Source organism: Stenella coeruleoalba (genome assembly GCF_951394435.1).
Source record: "Stenella coeruleoalba genome assembly, chromosome: 10".
NCBI lineage: Eukaryota > Metazoa > Chordata > Mammalia > Artiodactyla > Delphinidae > Stenella > Stenella coeruleoalba.
Genome location: NC_137156.1, coordinates 97,121,175 through 97,141,616, shown reverse-complemented (window position 1 = coordinate 97,141,616; position 20,442 = coordinate 97,121,175). Strand labels below are relative to the sequence as shown.

Sequence of the window (20,442 nt, the reverse complement as noted above, 5' to 3'; positions counted from 1 at the left end):
TTATGAGGCAGCACTGTGAAGCAAGACGGGAGAAAAGAGATAGTTACACATACAGAAGGGACATATAGTTATGCAGAACTGCCCTTATGGAGATGCTGGAGTGCTGGTTGTTAGTTGGAGGGATGTTATTCTCTTACCAGCTAACTGGTCACTTAACACTGAACTTGGAGGCAGAGGCCAGCTTTCTCAGCTTTGAAAGGAGCCTTCGAAAGCATCTCCTATACCAGACGTTCCTGCACTAACTCACCAGCCAGCCCAGCTAGAGATTCTGGGGACCTCTTAAACCTTTTGTGTGGATGGAACTGGATTTTCTTTTTTTAATTGGACACTTTAGAATTACTTTTGACATGGTTCATTTTCTCATAAAATCCTTAAGATCACATGCAAAATGGATTGGCTTAAGTTTTAGAAACTTGCTTTTTACTGTCAGGATGCTATGCTCTTCTGATATATGAAAGCCAGCTTAAGTAATTTATTATGTTGCATTTGTGTTTTTGCAGACTGTTCTCTTTGTATAAGAAAATTTCTGTCCTATAAAACACAATGTCCAACTTGCTGTGTGGTGAGTTTTTCTTTTCCTTTTTTTCTTTAAACTAAGTGGTGCAGATATTTCTGCTTCATGTATACACAAAAGCCCAGGGAAGATGTATAATTATTGAATGAAGCTATATCAAAGACAGTTTCAGAAAGGACTTATAAAATACATATATGGAGAACTGGACTTTGTTCAACTTTTCATAAAGATTTCTGATAACCTAAATGTATTTTAGGAAGAAAAAACTAATTTTAAGATCAGGACACTTTAAATCTTATGAACTGTGTTTTTATGGCTCTTCACTTTTTATAATTTCTCAACTTGGGTAGAAAATCTGATGGTAGGATCATTTATCTGCAAAAGATTGATGTTTAAGTATTTGTGCAGAAGGCAAAGATTCAGCTTAACTGGCCCCTTACCTCTTTCCCAAATGAGACCTTCAGGGAGAACACCAAGAAACTTGTTAAAGTTTCTGAAGCATTTTATGTAGTGGAAATAGGTGAAAAGGTATGTAAAAAGGGAAGGTAAACATACGTAGGAATAAAGAAAGAAGAAAAAGAGATAGTAAGGTCTGATAGAAAGGACACTGGGGCTAATGAAAGGGTTTGGGTTCTAGTTTGGTGCCTCTGGTAGGTGCATCGTGTCAGGATGTCACTGAACTTGTTTGGCTCCCAAGTCTAAGCTCTTTCCAACTAGGGATGCTGCTGTCATCAAGATGGTATCATCACAGAGATAAAGTGTATGCCATTTACGCTAGATAGCTACTGGGTTTATCGTTTTCCTCTTGCAGTCTTGAACACCAATCTTGTTTTAAAAGTCTCTTTGAGCACCTAAGGCTCTCGTGTTATTACTTTAAAAGAGCATCTCTGTTCTGCTTTTCAGGAGACATTTTTGGGAAAGCTGAGTGCTGGCATTTTGAAGAAGGATTCTTGCTCATATTAGGTTTTATCTTAGTACAGAGTACATATGTTTTTACCAGATGCTTTGGAGAGCTTTTAAACAGACTTCCAGTCAGCAGATAGTGATTCACTGTTTTAAAATTCCGTATTAGTATGAGATGAATGAACTTTATTTTGAGGTTTTCCTGGAAGACTTAGTGGGATGGGGAATCTCAGGAGGATGAGACATACGTTTTCAAAAACAAGATTATGACAAGTTAATTATTGTTTCTGACCTTTTTCTATCTGTTGTTTTTCTTTTCCAGACAGTCACAGAGCCGGACCTGAAAAATAACCGCGTATTAGATGAACTGGTAAAAAGCTTGAATTTTGCACGGTATGATTTTCTTTTGTGACTAATCCCTAACTGCTTTTGCCTTTTACATGTGTCCGTCCCTTTACTCTGTGCACTTTTCGGGATTAGGGAATGCAGGGCTGCATATTTGGGGGTAAAAGAAGGGATGCAACAACAGTCATTAATCACATATGGACAATCTAATCATAATAGGATTTTCTTCCTTTACCTAACAGAAAGTCTCCTGTTATGAAAAACAAGAGTTAAAATGTAGATTTGGGCAATTACTTTCGAGTATTTCAGAAATACTTCAGCTTTATCTTTTATTTTCCCTGCCCCAGCATTAGAATCAACCATTTTCCCGAGGAGCCCTGGGTCCTTTTATTGGAGAATGGCATTTAGAAATCTGGATCTGGAGCTGGGTATGCTCATTGTTACTGGGGTGTCATTGCTTCTAAACCCTCTCAGTGGACAGAGCTGGGTAGCATATGCATGTGTATGTGTACACACATATATGTATAATAGTTTCTGTGTCATATATTAATCCATTAATTCTTAATCCGATTTGCTCAGCATGTATAAAATGATGTGTAACATGAAGTGTGTGATTGCTGGTGCTTCATAAAGTGCAGCTCTACTTCCTAACTGTCGAATGTATGATGGTGATAGTCAGTGCTCACCCAGAGGGATTTAAAAAGGCATGTTTTATCAGACAGTATCTTGAATTATTTTTGGTTTTAATCATGCAAGCCAAGCAGGAGTTTTTGGAGTTTTTATTAGGAACATACTGTGTTTAGTTAATGGTTAGGTGGCCACATACTTAAGTACATGAATTCCAAGCTTGTTGGGACGTTCTTGGAGGTTCATCACATTACTTCTAAAAATGTAAAGAGATTTCTTCCAGTAGAATTGCACATTTTTTCATTGGTTTGCATACTAAAAATGATCGGATTTAGTACTCTGAACTCGCCTAGTAAGGCATTTTAGAAATCAGCTGGTTGGTTATTTCCCTAGGGAGAGTCATAAGAAGGTGGTATACTTTCCTAGATTAAGGCACTCTGAGATTCTCTGGTGCTCATAATTAAAGTGATTGCTTTTCTTATTTTAAAGTCCTTCACCAGTTAGATATTGAAGTTGGTAAGAAAAGATGGAGACATGTATTTAAAAAGGAATTGATCGGCTGTTTGCTTTTCTCTGAGGCAGCAAAATTGTATCTCATGGCTTATTTTTTCCTCAGCTGGTATTGAAAGCATAACAGCCTCCCTGCTAGGAAAAAGGGACTCTTACGAAGAACTGCATCTGTTTGTTGAAGATAAATGATCAGCATCTTTGGGTTCATAGACCCTTTGGTAACTTAAAGGGAGGCCTTGGAATGATTGTGCTCCCTCCCCAAAGAAATAGGCTATTTAAATATTCTTTGTAGTGGGTGTGGCAGGGTAGGAAGCATTCTTTGTAGATTTGGGACGGATTTTATCATTTGTTTCTCCCTCTGTTTGCCCTCTTGGAATTGCTTTATGGGGAACATTTCTTGGACATTTGTCATATCTAAAGTGCTGTGGTACTTCATTTGCAAAATTAGTAGGGTTGAAATTCAACGTAATCGGTTTAACTACTTGTTTGAAATGTGGTTTAGATCAGTGAGGGAGGAAGTTTAATTTTATGAGTAAAATGTAAGTCATTTATATTGTTTATTGATTTTATTTCTTCCTGTGCTTCCCATCTGTCATTGCCATTTTATGATATTATGATTTTTAAAAATTTAATATTCTAAACTGAATAACAAAAGAGTATTGGAAATAATTCCAGAGGTCTTCAGGCACGAGGCTGACACGCAGATCTTACATTTTCTTCTAACTTTTGCCCTTTATTTTCAGGAAACAAGTGTTTTGTTTTCTTTTTTCCCTTGACTCTTTTTTTTTTTTTTTTTTGCGGTACGCGGGCCTCTCACTGCTGTGGCCTCTCCCGCCACAGAGCAACAGGCTCCGGACGCGCAGGCCCAGCGGCCACGGCCCACGGGTGCAGCCGCTCCACGGCATGTGGGATCCTCCCGGACCGGGGCACGAACCCGCGTCCCCTGCATCGGCAGGCGGACTCTCAACCACTGTGCCACCAGGGAAGCCCCCCTTGACTCATTTTTATTTAAAATAATGTTCTTAAGAAACTGTTGTATTGGACAAAATTTATTTAGAATATTGTTGTCCAAGTGGAACATCATTCTTTTTTTATTTTAAATGAATTTATTTATTTATTTTTGGCTGCGTTGGGTCTTCGTTGCTGTGTGTGGGCTTTCTCTACTTGCAGTGAGCAGGGGCTACTCTTCGTATGGTACGCGGGCTTCTTACCGTGGTGGCTTCTCTTGTTGCAGAGCATGGGCTCTAGGCGTGCAGTGCGGGCTCTAGAGCACAGTCTCGGTAGTTGTGGCGCATGGGCTTAGTTGCTCTGTGGCATCTTCCCGGACCAGGGCTCAAACCCATGTCCCTGCTTTGGCAGGCGGATTCTTGACCACTGCGCCACCAAGGAAGTCCCTGGAATATCATTCTTGACCTAAGCAAGAAAATGTTGTTTTTGTATTTTTGCATAGCAGCCAGTCTACATGTATATTATATTTTTTTAGAAATTGAGAGTATAGAGCATTATTTATTGCTTTGGTTTATCCACCATCAAGGTATGAATTTTTCTCCAGGTACTTTTTCCAAGTTTAAAAATTTAAACAGGGACATCCCTGGTGGCACAGTGGTTAAGAATCCACCTGCCAGTGCAGGGGACACGGGTTCGAGCCCTGGTCTGGGAAGATCCCACATGCCACGGAGCAACTAAGCCCGTGTGCCACAACTACTGAGCCTGTGCTCTAGAGCCCGCGAGCCACAACTGTTGAGCCCACGTGCCACAACTACTGAAGCCCGTGTGCCTGGAGTCCGTGTTCCACAACAGGAGGAGCCACTGAAATGAGAAGCCCGTGCACCACAACGAAGAGTAGCCCCCTCTCGCCGCAACTAGAGAAAGCTCGCGTGCAGCAATGAAGACCCAATGCAGCCAATAAATGAATGAATGAATAAATAAATAAATAAATTTAAACAGATGATAATGGATAATTCCCTTAGCATCTCACAAGAGTATGTAGAGTATAATTTCACCTTTCCTTATGGTATAGTTTAAAGCATACTGGGTTTGGGTTCAGGCAGAATTAGGTTCCAGTCTTGACGCTACTAGTTTTGATATGAGTGTGATCAAGATATTAATCCTTTTTGGCTTCTATTCCACATCTGAACAATGGGAATAATATTGTTGACACTTTGAGGAATTGTAAGGATTAGAAATGAAGAGATATATTAAAAGATATATAGCATAGTACTGTATCTGGAACAAAGGAGCCTAAGAAAAGATTCCTAGCATTACTATCTATATATTTTATCTATTTATATTGTGGTGCCCTGTTATACATATGTGCATGCCCTAAGGAGCTAATGAGACCTTGTGCTTTGGTGGGCCTCTGCCTGTTTGACCAAATGGTCCTAGACTGCCGTTTGCATGTTCCAGATTAGAACAGATATTTTCAGGGACATTTACTAGTTGCCAAAGTCCATGGACTTGATTGCATGGATTTTATGACTGCCCATGTCTACCCAGAGGCCTGTTTTCACTTTTGATTCTTAGCCACATTCTGAAGACGTAAAGTTATTGTATAGTTAGCAAATGGGGAAGATTTTCCTGTATTTTATTGTCACAGTTATTCTGAAAGTCCATAATTCATCCAATTTGAATGTCTGTGAGGAATGCTGTTAGGCGTTATAATGCCAACTCACTTTAATATACAGGAGTGATGGAAAGTGAAGGAAAAATTAGCAATTCAGTCTGAGTATCAATTTTTGAATTAATATTTTCACACAGCTCATTTTTAAGGTATGTGAATTGCCGTAAACAGTCTCATGGTTTTAAATACCAGTTGTACGTTCATGGCTTGCAGATTTATATATCAGCTAGATCTCTCTCCAGGACATCATCGTCACATATCCAACTGCTTATCTCACCTCTGCTTGGACCCCTTAAAACCAGAACTAAACTGATTCCCTCTGCTGCTCCCCAGGCCCCACTCCCAATCTGCTGCTCCCACAGTCTCGCTCGTGTCAGTAAATGGCAGCTCCCGCCTCTCTCCCTCAAGGCCAAAAAACCTTGGGGTCATCCTTGACCCCACTCTTTCACACTTAGTCTGTCATTCCATCAGTAAGTCCCATTGGTTCTATCTCTGTTCTCCGTCCAGAATCTGACAACTTTCCCTCACTATGCTAATCCTGTTCAAGCCAGCATCAGCCCAGATACGGTGATTACTTCTTAGTGGCCTTACCTCTGCTTTTGTCCCCTTATAGTCCTTCTGAGGGCAGCAAGCAAACCGATCCTTGAAAATAAAAAGTAGGTCATACTGCATGTCGCTCAGATGTGGTTTCCTATCTCATTTGGAGCAGAACCCCAAGTCGTCTCAATGGCAGTCCTCTGGGCCCTTCAGAGTAGGCTCCCTGACTTCCTTGCCTGCTTCTCTCCCCCAGGTCAATTAGCTCCAGTCACACTGGCCTTCTCCCTGTTTCTCAAGCATGTTAATCACACTCTGACCTTAGAGACTCTGCTTACTGTTATTTCTAAGTGAAAGTGTTTCCCTAGATGTCCACACAGTTTAATCCTCTACTTTCTTGGGCTGTGTTTTTCATAGGCATCTTCTCAGTGAAGTCTTCTGTGACCATCCTGTAAAGAGTATCAAGCTTATCCTCTCCGAATTCATGGCTTCATCGGCTTCCTTTTTTTCATAGTAATTTTCACATATGTTGTGGGTGTCTATTCTCTCTTCCCTTACTATAGTGTAAACTTCATGAGGATAGAAACTATTTTGTTCTCTATTATATTTCCACTGCTGAGATTAGCAGGCACCTGAAGAAGTTAATGAATTTTAATTTTAGCATGGGGCATAATTTTATTATTGCAGTGGTGCAACTGTCTGCCACGTTCTTTATTGGCATGTGTTGAAGTAAGAGATCAAATTGGAAGACTAAAATTCGTCTCAATTGTGAATAAAAGCAAAAAGGAGTTATCTCTAGGGTAGACACTTAGCTGAAAAGGTATACTTGTGTAGCAGCATGGAAGTGATTTATCAGTGATAGTTTTATCCATTAGTTGGAGAGTGTGTCTTTTACTTTGTCATAACGAGAAGAAAGCTTTTCTCAGAACCTTCTTTGCACCAAATCCACATCCTAGAAGAAAAAGAGACTTAATGATTGTGGTTCTCTACTTTTACTTTATTTCTCTTTCCTCGCAAAGATGAAGATCCTGAATTTTTTTTTTAACCTTTCTCCCGCTGTAGCTTTTATTTATTCACTTTCAAACTTTTTATTGTGGAAAAGTTCAAATATATATAAAAATAGAGAACATGGTGTAATGACCCTCAGGTACACATCACCTTCCTTAAACATTTATCAGCTTATGGACATTCTTGATCTTCTACACATCTACTCACCCTCTCTCAACCCTGATTATTCATTTAAAAATATTTAATAGTAATGTTGAAAATAGTAGATATGCCTATTAGTCTAAGGACATATTTAAAACAATCAAAGCATTCAGATGACTGGCAATTAAATATAATATAAAGCAGGATATCTTGTTGTAAATAGAGTTTTTGTGGATTTCTGTAAAACCGTAAAGCAGAATAAGATATTTACTGCTTTTTTCTTTTTGTATTATTTCCTGCCCAGTGAAGTAACTAACCCCGAGGTGGTATGAGTGTTAATAGAGTAGTTTTATTGACTTCAGGCCAACAGAGAAAGGGAAATTCAGTAAAAAAGTATGTCGTTGTGGTAAGCATTTGGTCTTTTTCTGAATCTTTTGAATTCAAGTGATAGTATATGGATTATTTTTTCCCTGTTTCCATATTGATAGACACTTGGGCTGTTTCTGGTTTTTGTCTATTATGAATACTACTGCTGTGAACATTCTGGTACATATCTTTTGGCATGTATTTCTTTTGGCATATATCTAGAAGTGTAGTTGCTCGGTCAGAGACTAGGCATTCATTTATTTGCTGGTATCTTTAAAGCTAGTTTCAAAATGGTTAAAACAATTACATTTCTACCGTGAAGTATGAGAGTTCCAGTTGCTCCATAGCCTCACCAACAGTTGCTATTCCTGGTCTTTCTAGTTGTAGCCTTTCTCATTAGTGTATCAGTGAGATTTTAAAAAATTATTGTTACTATTTTTATTTTTACTATTTCTTGATTTTTTAAAACTGTGGTAAAATTTACATATAATGAAATACATAAAGTTTGAATTTTGATCATTGAATTTTGAAAATCATACATCTGTGTCATTACCATCATAGTCAAGATACAGAACATTTCCATACCATGACTTCTTTATTCTGCTTCTAGTCAGTCCCACCCCCATAGACCATTTGGGTTTCTATCATCATAGATTGTTCTTAAAGTTCATGTAAGTGGAATCATATAGTATACGTTTATTCTTTTCTTTTGCTTCACATAATATTTCTGTTATTTGCCTATGTTATTGCTTGTGTCGGTATTTTCTTTTTTACTGCTGAATAGTATCCATTGTATGAATACGCACAGTGTGCTTATCTATACCTCTGTTGATGAATTTGAATTGTTTCCAGTTTATGGCTAGTATTGTAAAAGCTCCTGTGAACATTTGTGTGCAGTCTTTGTGTAGGCATCTACTTTCATTCTTTGGGTATATATCCAGGAATGGAATTGCAGGCTTATAGGGCAGATGTATATTGAACTTTATAAGGAGTTGGCAAACAGTTTTCCAGTTGGATTGGACCACAGTGAATTTCAGTTGCTCCACATCCTGGTTAATATTTGGTACTGTTAGTCCTTTTATTTGTAAGTATTCTATTGGGTGTGAAATGGTAACTCATGGTGGTTTAATTTACATTTCCTGATGACTAGTGTACCTTTTCATGTGCTTATTGACTCTTCTTTTTATCTTTGGTGAAGTGTCCTGGTTTCTTAGCCAATTTTTAAAAATTGCATTGTTTGTCTTTTTCTTATTGATTAGTGGTTCTTTATGTATTTTGGTCAAATATATTTTCCTTCCTGTCTGTAGCTTGCCTTTTCATTTTCTAAGGGTGTCGTTTGATGAACAGACATTTTAATTTTGAAGTCCAGTCTATTGTCTCTCTCTTTTTCTTTCTTTCTGTCTCTTTCTGTGTCTCTTTCTCTTTTTTATAAAATGATTATAACTTTTTTTTAATCCTGCCTAAGAAATCTTTGCCTACCTCAGGTCATAAAGATTTTTTCATATGTTTTCTTAGAATTGTGGTTTTAGCTTTTATAGGTAGGCCTATGAACCTATTCAAGTTAATTTTTAGGTATGATGGAGGCAAGCGTCAGGATTCATTTTTTTCTCAGCAGATATTCATTTGCTCCAGCCCCATTTATTAAAAAGACTCACTGTATTACCACACCAGTTTTCTTTTGGTTAGTGTTTGCATGGTACATCTTTTCCCACCGTTTTTTCCCCAATCTTCCTGGGTCTTTATATTTAAAGTGTTTTCTTTTAAACAGTATATAGTTGCATCTTATATTTTAATCCAGTCTGATAAGCTTTGTGTTTTAACTGGAGTCTGTATCCATTACATTTAATAGATTACTTGCTCTCTGTTTCTTCTTTGTCCATTTGTTCTTTTTAAAAAATTATTCCTTTCCTGTCCTTTTTTTGACTATTTTATCTCAAGTTTTGGCATTATACTTCTTAGTGTTGCTCTTTTTAGTTTTTACTGAACAAATTGCAAAATACATCCTTAACGTATTATAGTACTAACCATAAATTAGTACTTTTATCATGTCCTGAACAATGCAAGAATTTTATAATATTTTTACATTATCTTAATGTCTCTTTTTTGCTATGTTAGAGTTATTTTACTTCCACGTATGTTATGAATTCCACAAGCCATTGCTAGTGCTCTTTAAAAGTCAATACTCTTGAATTTAACCACATATTTACCTCTTCTCAAGCCTTGCTGACATTTTTTTGTGCTTACTTCTACGATTATTTTCCTTAAGCTGAAGAACAGTTCTTGTAGTAATTCTTGTCTCTTGGTGAGGAATTCTCTTAGCATTTGTTGGCTTAAGAATGTATTTTGCTTTCATTTTGGAAGAATATTTTCAATGGGAATAGAATTCATCTGTGTTTTTTTTCCTGTACTTTTTGAAAACTAAATTTTAAAATAAATTTATTTATTTATTTATTTTTGCCTGCATTGGGTCTTTGTTGCTGCACGCGGGCTTTCTCTAGTTATGGCGAGTGGGGGCTACTCTTTGTTGTGGTGCGCGGGCTTCTCATTGCGGTGGCTTCTCCTGTTGAGGAGCACAGGCTCTCGGCGCACAGGCTTCAGTAGTTGTGGCATGTGGGGTCAGCAGTTGTGGCTTGAGGGCTCTAGAGCGCAGGCTCAGTAGTTGTGGCGCACGGGCTTAGTTGCTCCGCGGCATGTAAGACCTTCCCCGACCAGAGTTCGAACCCGTGTCCCCTGCATTGGCAGGCAGATTCTTAACCACTGTGCTACCAGGGAAGCCCTCCTGTACTTTTAAGATGTCATTCTGTTATCTTCTTGCTTCCATAGGTTTTGTTGACAAGTCAATGATACTTCTTACTGTTATTTCCCTAGGGCCATGGTTCTTAACTGAGACTGATTTTGCTTTCTCTTTACCTCTTCCCCCAGGGAACATTTGGTGATATCTGTTTATGTTTTGGTTGTCCCAACCTGGGGCAGGGGTGTTAATGCTATTGATATTCCTACAAGGCACAGAACAGTCTCTTAGAGCAAAAAATTATTTGACTCACAGTGTCAATAGTGCCAAGGTTGGGGAACTGTGCCTTAGGGGTAGTTTACAAGGTTGTTTGGTTGTTTACAAGATTTCTCTGGTTGTTTACAAGATTTTCTCTTTATTCTTTCATTTTTCAGCAGTTTGATTATCATGTGCCTAGGTTTCATTTTCTTTGTTTTATCCTTTTTTGGGATGGGTTTTAATTCCCTCTTACAGCATAGAATTTTAAAAATTCATTTGTCTATTATTTTCTTCTTTTTTCTTTATTCATCATGTCTCAATCATATTTCTTTTGAAGTTCTTCTAATGCCACTCGGATCACCTGGATCTGCTTCTAATGACTATTTTATCTCTTGATTAGTAGCTAATTTCTCTGCATGTCTAGTAATTTTTAAATGTTTGTTGAATGTGGATGTAATGTTATAGAGGCTGTGAATTACCTTCCTTTGAAAAATGTTGAATTTTGTTCTGACATGCAGTTAAATTACTAGCTCTTCACTTTCATTCTGTCAAGGTTTGGATTAGTTTTTTGTTAGATTTGGTCTATTTCACTTTTGTTTCTATTTCTAGAGTGTGGTCCTTCCCTGGCCTTTGTAGGGTTTCAGCTGAACGTCTAGGGTCTTTACCAAAATCTCTCAGCTTTGGCTGGGCTCAAACTCTAACAGCTTTCCAGCATTGACCTTTAGAATCTCAGCTTCCCAGCATCTGCTTCCTGCCGGGCCTCCTATGGCTTCGTCTTATGCTTCTCCAGCCCTGGAGATGATCAGGAATTGATGAGCATTTCTCAGCAGACTTTTAGGGTATTCTGTGGCTCCTCCCTGCCCAGCACCCTGTCCCTCCAGTCCTAGTGATCTTTGCCCAGAGCTCTAATCTCTGTTCCTTCCACCATGTTGACTATAGTCCATGCTTACAGACAGTTTTATATGTTCTGTTTAGATTTAAAATTATTTATGGCTGGAGAGTAAGTCTCATATGAGCTATTCTTTGTGACCAGAATCTGAAGTCCTCCCATTATCTTTTATAGACAGATGAACTGCTTTTAAAATCAGATTTATTGCTTTGTAGTTTAGTCTAGAAGAAACACTGGTTTTGTTGTCATTGTAGAGTAAGTTCTGTATTTCGTAGAAACAAGTGTTGAGAGCACAGCTTATGTCAGTTAGGTTATTATGTATACAGAAGTTGAGGTCTTAATGAACTGTTTTGTTTTCTTTGCTTCAAGGAATCATCTGTTGCAGTTTGCCTTAGAGTCACCACGCATCTCTTCTGCTTCCTCCTCTTCAAAGAACCTTGCTGCCAAAGTGCACACTTCTGTAGCCTTCAGACGTTCATTAAAGCAAGAAAGCAGGCTAATGGAGAACTTCTTGATTAGAGAAGCTGGTGGTTCTGTGTCAGAGTTGCTGATAAAAGAGAATGAAAGCAAATTCAGCCCTCAAAAAGAGCTGAGCTCTTCTGCAAAGACCAGAGGGACACCTTCCGTAGAAAAGTCAGCTCCGGGTTTCTCAGAGGCTAGTGTTCCTGAGACACCCTCTACATCGGCCTTGAAAGAAGTTACTAAAGGTAGGAAATTATTTTCACATGTTTGTTTTCTTACTTAAGAGAAATCTTCTCATCCCACATGACATAATATATAAGCAGCATTTTTGAGGGGGAAGGAATGGGAAAGGGCAGACCCACTTTCATCTTGTAACAGCCTCAGAGATGGATGTAGGCAATGCTTCCAGATGTGTTCTCTTTCTGCCTCATAGAATAGGAATTCAGGCTGATGGCTGGAAAAGTGAAGCTGTTTTAATTAGTTCGTACTTCACGTATGACGTACCTTTCTGCTTTTCAGCTTTTCATTCCCCCCTCATCCTTTATATCAGTTCCAGTTTAACCTTAAAGAGCTCATTTTATCTTAAGATATCAGCACTTGAACACTTCCAAGCTGTTCTGAGTGGCATTTATAGCCCTAGACAGTTTGACCACTCCCTTAGCTGTCTGACCTTATTTCTCACCTCTCCCTCTCAAAATCCTTCTGCCATAGCCAAGCTGATCTCCCCACTATTCCTAGAAAACACTCGGGCATCGGAAGAGTGCAACGTGCAGGCCAGATTTGGCTTGTCACCTGTTTTTGTAAACAAGGCTTCACTGGAACACAGCCACGTCCATTTGTTTACCTGTTGTCTATGGCTGCTTTCATGCTACCTGCCATGGTTCATTGGCTGTGACAGAGACCATCTGGCCCCCAAAGCCTAAAATCTTTACTACCTGCCCCTTTGCTAAAAATGTCTGCCAACCCTGTTCCACCTTTCCAGACTCTATCCAGGTCTAACCATTCTTTGGTTATGTTACATAGTATTGATTTCTCACATTACTAAAGTACTACAGCACTTGTTTTCTGGACTGTTTTGTGTATAGTTGGCTTAACTTTTTGATGACTAGGTCAGCTTGTTTATTCTCTTGTTTCCATGTCTTCTTGCCAGTGGAGTTCAGAGCACCTTTTAGGTAGAAATTCTGTCTTAGATATTTTTGGTACGCCCATACCACACACAGTGCAGGGCTGTTAGTGGTTACTAAACTTAGGTTGAAATTAGTTTATTAGTACTCAAGTGTTTAAATTTCATATGGCTATGTGAATTTTTTACTTACATTTCCTAGGATATCTTATCTTTTTCAATTTTTTTTTATTAATTGCCACTTCTTATTATATGTTTTTAAGTTGATAACATTTTCCCTGTAGCAGAACCTTTTTTCCAAGCGAAATCTTGCAGTGAACCATAGCATACAAAGTGGATAAAATCGGCCTTGCCCCATTAGAGTGGATTTGGAGGGTCTGGGGATTGTGCTCTCCACGTGAGCTCCCCCTGCATCCCTGCCTGTTAGCCATGGTGGCCTCTAGGCCCTGAGATACCTCCACAGGTCCCTTAACTCCATCAAACAGTTTCAGAATGATTGTGTTTCCACTTTTTAACGCTACACTTGTATAGGCATACCTCAAAGAAATTGCGGGTTTGGTTCCAAACCACTGCAGTAAAGCAAATATCACAATAAAGTGAGTCATGAATTTTTTTGTTTCCCAGTGCATATAAAAGTTATATTTACACTATACTGTAGTCTGTTAAGTGTGCCATAGCATTATGTCTACAAAAACAATATACACACCTTGATTAAAAAATGGTTTATTGGGGCTTCCCTGGTGGCGCAGTGGTTGGGAGTCCGCCTGCCGATGCAGGGGACGCGGGTTCGTGCCCCGGTCCGGGAAGATCCCACATGCCGCGGAGCGGCTGGGCCCGTGGGCCATGGCTGCTGGGCCTGCGCATCCGGAGCCTGTGCTCAGCAACGGGAGAGGCCACAACAGTGAGAGGCCCACGTACCACAAAAAAAAAAAAAAAAAGTTTATTGCTTAAAAATGCTGACAGTCTCAATTAATCGTCAACAAAGGAAACAGGAATATAAAATGGAGAAAAGACAGTGTCTTCAGCAAGTGGTGTTGGGAAAGCTAGACAGCCGCATGTAAGTCAATGAAGTTAGAACACACCCTCACACCATACACAAAAATAAATTCAAAATGGCTTAAAGATTTAAATATAAGACATGACACCATGAAACTTTTAGAAGAGAACACAGGCAAAACATTCTCTGACATAAATCATACCAGTGTTTTCTTAGGTTAGTCTCCCAAGGCAATAGAAATAAAAGCAAAAATAGGGGAATTTCCTGGCAGTCCAATTATTAGGACACAGAGCTTCCACTGCTGAGGGCCTGGGTTCAATCCCTGGTCGGGGAGCTAAGATCCCACAAGCTGCCTGGTGCGGCCCAAAATAAAATGAAAGCAAAAATAAACAAACGGGGCCTAATCAAACCTAAAAGCTTTTGTACAGCAAAGGAAACCATAAACAAAGCAAAAAGACAACCTATGGAATGGGAGAAAATTTTTGCAAATGATGTGACTGACAAGGGCTTAATTTCAAAGTATACGAACAGCTCATGCAGCTCAATAATGAAAAAACAAAACCCAATCAAAAAATAGACAGAAGACCTAAACAGACATTTCTCCAAAGAAGACATACAGATGGCCAACAGGCACATGAAAAGATGCTCAACATTGCTAATTAGTAGTGAAATGCAAATCAAAACTACAATGAGGTACCACCTCACACTGGTCAGATGGCCATCAAAAAGGCTACAAATAACAAATGCTGGAGAGGGTGTGGAGAAGAGGGAACACTGCTGCATTGTTGGTAGAAATGTAAATTGGTGCAGCCACTGAGGAAAACAGTATGGAGGTTCCTTTAATAACTCAAAATAGGGTTACCATATGATCCAACAATCCCACTCCTGGGCATATATCCAGACAAAACTATAATTCGAAAAGATACATGCACCCCTATGTTCATAGCAGCACTATTTACAATAGCCAAGACATTGAAACAGCCTAAATGTTCATTGACAGATGAATGGATAAAGAAGATGTGGTGCATATATACAATGGAATATTACTCCGCAATAAAAAAGAATGAAAGAATACCATTTGCAGCAACAGGTATAGACCTAGAGATTATCATACTAAGCAAAGCAAGTCAGAAAGAGAAAGACAAATACCATATGATATCACTTATATGTGAAATCTAAAATACGACACGAACATATCTACGAAACAGAAACCGACTCACAGACTTAGAAAATAAAATTATGTTTACCAAGGGGGAAGGGAGTGGGAGGGGGATAAATTAGGAGTGTGGGATTAGCAGATACAAGCTGCTGTATATAAAATAGGTAAACGACAAGGTCCTACTATATAGCACGGGGAACTATATTCAATACCCTGTAATAAACCATAATGAAAAATATGAAAAAGAATAGATATATGTATTTATATGTGTATAAGTGAATCACTTTGTTGTACACAAGAAACTAACACAACATTGCGAATCAACTCTACTTCAGTTAAAAAAAAAATGCTGGGACTTCCCTGGTGGTCCAGTGGTTAGGACTCTGTGCTCTCACTGCCGAGGGTCCGGGTTCAATCCCTGGTCAGGGAACTAAGATCCCACATGCCCCCTAGCTGTACATACCCTCACCGCACCTTCCTCCTGTGGCAGGTATATCTTACTCAGGTGGTTAAGATTGCTTCGGTGCTAAAGATGAATGGGTCCTAAGATGGGAAAACTTAATATTAGTTTTATAGCTTCCTCACGCCTTGTTAGAAAAGAGTTAACTAAAGCATTTTCTAAAAAACAGATTTCCAAACTTCTTCGCAGTCTCTTCCTCTAGGCCCAGGATTCTAATTATGTGACTTTCCACAATGTAGCCCTTACCCAGTAAGCAGTCTATCCTACTCCTGCTGCCCTGAGGTGTCCTTTCTCTCTTCTGCTTTTCCAAGTGCATGTTAAGGTTGGATTCCTTTTTTTATCTTAGTTGCTGAAAGGTGCTGGGTTATATTATTTTTGCTCTTTCCACAAATAATAAAATCTCTTTCTCTTTTTGAAAAATACAGTGGATTGTCCTGTTTGTGGGGTTCATATTCCAGAAAATCACATTAACAAGCACTTAGACAGCTGTTTATCACGTGAAGAGAAGAAAGAAAGCCTCAGAAGGTAAGAAAGTTAAGCATAACCGTTGAGCTACTTTAGCTTGTTGCCTCCTGTGGTTTATAAAATTTGAGCCAGCTCCACTGGCTCTCCTTGTCCATTCTCTCTCCTTGTTCTTTCCTCAACTCCCACCTTGCCAGATATAATTAACTTTATTATATGCTAATAAAATTTGACTTAACAAGAAACCAGTGATTTAGAATTCAGTTGTTTTTAAACTTGTTTTCTTCTCTTAGAATTTTAGAACTACCATAAAGCCGTTGGCCCAAGAAAGCAAGGTTAGACTCTGAATATAGAACACATCAAATCTGTTTTTGGTTCTTAGGAAGCTCAGAAGTTTAAATTTGTAAAATCTAGCTTTTTCAAAAATTCTGAATAGTTAATTACTATATACATATGACATACTATATACACATGACAGTAAAAGGTACAAAAGGCACCTGAAAGTAACACAACATTGTAAATCAACTGTACTCCAGTAAAAATTAAAAAGAAAAAAGGTACAAAATGGTATGTTTTTTTGCCTTTTTTTGTTTTTTTAGAAAATATGGAATCACTTATTCATTCAACAAATACTTATTAAGCACATAACCATGTGCCAGACATTCTACAAAGCACTGGTGAATCAATGGTGAATGAAAGTCAAATTCTCTGCTCTTAACACCCTTTTGTTCTGGAAGGATGCAACCAGTAGGCTTGCATTTTGAAGGCAGTGGTTTTCTCTGTTACTGCATCTATAGAAGCTTACAGTTGTATAGTTTGTCTGTGGGGCAGACTCAAAAGGGTGTGTTTGAAATAGAGAAAGAGAGAGAGAGAAAGAGAGAGAGAGAGAGAGAGAGAGAGTGAGAGAGAGAGTGTGTCCCAGCCAGCTACCCAGGTGAGATAACTAAGTTGTCAACCCAGTATCTGCACCTAAACTCACACTATTCTGCCTCGCCTTGTACATCAAAATCACAGTAGTTTATTAAACTAGGCCACTGTTGTTATTACACATGTAAGTTGTAAGTTAGGAATCAAATTGTAGTCAAAGTTAATCTGTAGGGTGTTAAAGAATCAGTGATAATGAAGATAATAAGGAAGCAGAAGCTGCAAATTACATGAGTCTGGTGGTAAAGGGAAGAGGACAGATGAGATGGTAGTTTGCGGAAGGATTAAGGAGCAAGATCAGGGAACATTTTATTTTTTAAAATAGCAAAATTATATAAGCCTTTAGCCTCCTGCTATCTCCAGGGAGAGAGCAGGTGATATAAAGAACAAGAGATCAAAAGTCCAGTAATGAAGTTATCCTTGACATGCAGAAGGAACCCTTCCTCTGAAACAGGATGGAAGAGGGAGAGAATAGGTGATAATTCCGAGATCTGGAAAGGAGAGGGCGGAAATTGAAGAAATTAATCGTATCCGGGAGGTGGGAATGAACAGAATGATTGGCTCTTACGTTTGGTCTGTTTGGAAGAACTTGGAAGAGTGCCAGAAACCGTGCTGCTAAGACAGGACTATTTTATTGTTCTTTTGTGAGTAAAGCTAAAATGGTGTCACTAGATTTTATGAGTAAGTCTGGAGTGAATGCAGGTTCCGAGGGACGAACTCTGGCTGTTATAATTTACAAAAGTTAACATATAAAGCACAGTGATGCTTTATTAGTTTACAGCAGGGGGCACCAGTTGCCAGTTCTTACTGTCGTGTTCTTAGCTTGATAGTTAACTTCTTTCCCCGAGCAGGACCTTTTCTTCAAGCGAAAACGCACAGTGAACCATAACATATAAAACAGAGAAAATTGGCCCTGTTCCATTAAAGTGGAGGTGGAGGGCTTGGGGACTGTGCTCCTCTCTCTGACCTCCCTCTGCCTCCCTGCCTCGTATCCACAGTGGCCTTCAGGCCCCAAGATCCCTCCACAGGTCCCTGCGACAGATGCCTGTGCGGTCCTGCGTGCCCAGTACTCACTCCTAGTGGGTACGTTTGTTGACGAGAATAAAATTTAGATTTTTAGGTTGCCTAGTTAGTCGAGATTTGGAATAAAGCTGGATCATCACGAGGATTATTTCTCATAAGCCGTGAGAATCTAATGACCTGCCTTTCTCCTTAGAAATGTTTTTTCCTGAAGAGTGAGTTGGGAATATAGGAGCTGGGCATTTTCTCCTTGAAGAGTAAGGAATCAGCACTGATAATCTTGCTTAGACTGCTCTTTCTCTAGATGCATCCATTGTATTTCTTCTAACACACTTAGCTCTGTCAGTTTATCCAAAGACGTACTCCTCTGTGTGTAATTAAGTTCAAATTCCAGTAGTGGTTCCAAACAGGCTCTGTGGAATACTATAATCCTGCCGATTACTCTGTAGCGCAATTTAGAAGCACTGCATTCACTCCCTCTTTCTCTCTCTCTTAGGGAAAGAGTCACTGTGTAAGTTAGTGTATTGAAGGCTCTGAGAATTCCTTCGTCAAACATAATTGTTGGATTTTGTTTAATCCAGTAATTCCTAAATTTATTTGACCTTAAAACCTTTTTGTCCTTATAACTCATCTTGCAAAGCTAGTGTTTGTGAAGATAAACTTAGGGAGACATTGAACCACCTTTCTCTTTAGTTACATCCTCGTCCTGGGGTCTGGTCACATAAAAGAATTTCTGACATTTAAAAAATTTTCTCCACAACACCCCAACAGGCCACTTCTTTAATTTGGATACAGCCCTTCACCCATTCCGTGTAGATTCATATCAGAGTTGATTCAAAGGATACTCTTCCTTTTGAGGTCCTCAGATTCTTAGGACCATTAAATGCATTACTGTTTCACCAAATCATGGAAGAAAGGTAAAGTAGCATTTTCATGTTTTGGGAAACATTTATCAGGCTTCGTATTTTAAAATTCATGACAGAAATTGTTGATTTCTGCTGGTGCTTTTCATTGTAAATGCCAGTGAACAGTAGAGTTTTCCATTAGAAATTCACAGTCGTAAGTTTTATCATCTATCCTAATAAAATTAAAAAAATGTTTTAGGTACAGACTTACTGAATTCCCTCACAGTGTTCTTGTATAAACTCCTACAAAAGGTTTTTCAGCTCTTGCTACCTTCTGTGATTTTATTTAACCATAATCTTATCAGTGTTGTAGAGTCCAATAGGCTGTCTGTCATTATAAGAAGAGTAATTTTCAGAAAAATGTAATCTGTTGAGGGTTTACAGGTCTTTCTGCAGTTATATAGTTACTTCTGGCTTTTAGACCATATTGATAGAGCATAAAAGAAATAACCTAGCCAGGGAATGGTACTGTTGGGTAATAGAGAAATGTTTGGTTGTTTTCACTCTGTATTCAACTGTATTCTCTCCCTCTCAGTGTGGCCTCTGGACCATTTGCATTAGATTTCCACGTGAAACCTTGTTAATAGAGATTTTAGGTTTCCACTTAAAGAGCTGAGTCAGAATTGGTGGGTGGTGTGGCCATGCGACTGAGAACTGCATTTTAAATAAGCTCTCCAGGTGGTTCTGAGATGCACTCAAGTTTGAGCAGCATGGCCTTGTGCCAGCTAGTTATATGCAAGTCTTTTGTAAAATCTTGTTTTTCTGGATAAACTTATTGCTTTCAAGTTCCTATTAATTCTTACCTGAAGTTTTGATATTTCATCTAAAAATGATTGCAGTTGTAGTGACTACCTTGAATACATGTTTATTAAGCACCTTATTGCTATAGTGTTGAGCCAGGTGATGTACTTAGAGAACCAGGTATAATCAGATTAAATAGATTAAAATTCACTCTGGGTTCCTGTTTAAATAATTGTCTCAAGTCATTGATACCCTTAGGTAGCTTGACTTCTACATATTCTATTTAAAGAAATAATGTTTCTTAATTGGTGTTTAGAGGGAGTATAAGAAAGTCATTCGATAGAGCTTTGTCATATTTAAAATTGTAGCTTAGTGCTTATCATTGTATTCGTTATGTAAATACAGTGAAGAGCCAGGTGGGGATTTTGCCAGTACACTTCTTAATGCCTTATATATTTGTTAATATAATTAATTGAAGTTGGAGGAAAAAAAACAGTGCTGTGTTTCTTGCTGTTGTTTTCAGTTGTGTTCTTTTGAAGATGATCCCATAAATACTACCTACCCATCAACTGTCTGAATTCTTTTTCCATTGGTGGAATGAGTTGGGTAAAGCTAACCATCCCAACAAGTCTTCTTTTATTTCATCCAGTGCTTTTGCAAAATGATTGCCTTGGGCCTAAGCGGGCATGTTTGGCTATGCGTCAGAAATGTTTTTAAAGAAGCTATATATGATGATATTCTTA

The 20,442-nt window shown here is 38.6% G+C and overlaps 1 protein-coding gene across 2 annotated transcripts in view; it reads left to right on the top strand.

Moving 5' to 3' along the window:
* RAD18 (RAD18 E3 ubiquitin protein ligase) overlaps nt 1–20,442 on the top strand; it is a 106,961-nt gene that overhangs the window by 26,598 nt on the left and 59,921 nt on the right. For both annotated transcript variants that reach the window (XM_079935817.1, XM_079935816.1), the window contains exons 3-6: nt 501–562; nt 1,740–1,810; nt 11,816–12,153; nt 16,073–16,172. In XM_079935817.1, coding sequence (XP_079791943.1) covers nt 501–562; nt 1,740–1,810; nt 11,816–12,153; nt 16,073–16,172 — 571 coding nt within the window. The remainder of the gene's footprint in view (nt 1–500; nt 563–1,739; nt 1,811–11,815; nt 12,154–16,072; nt 16,173–20,442) is intronic.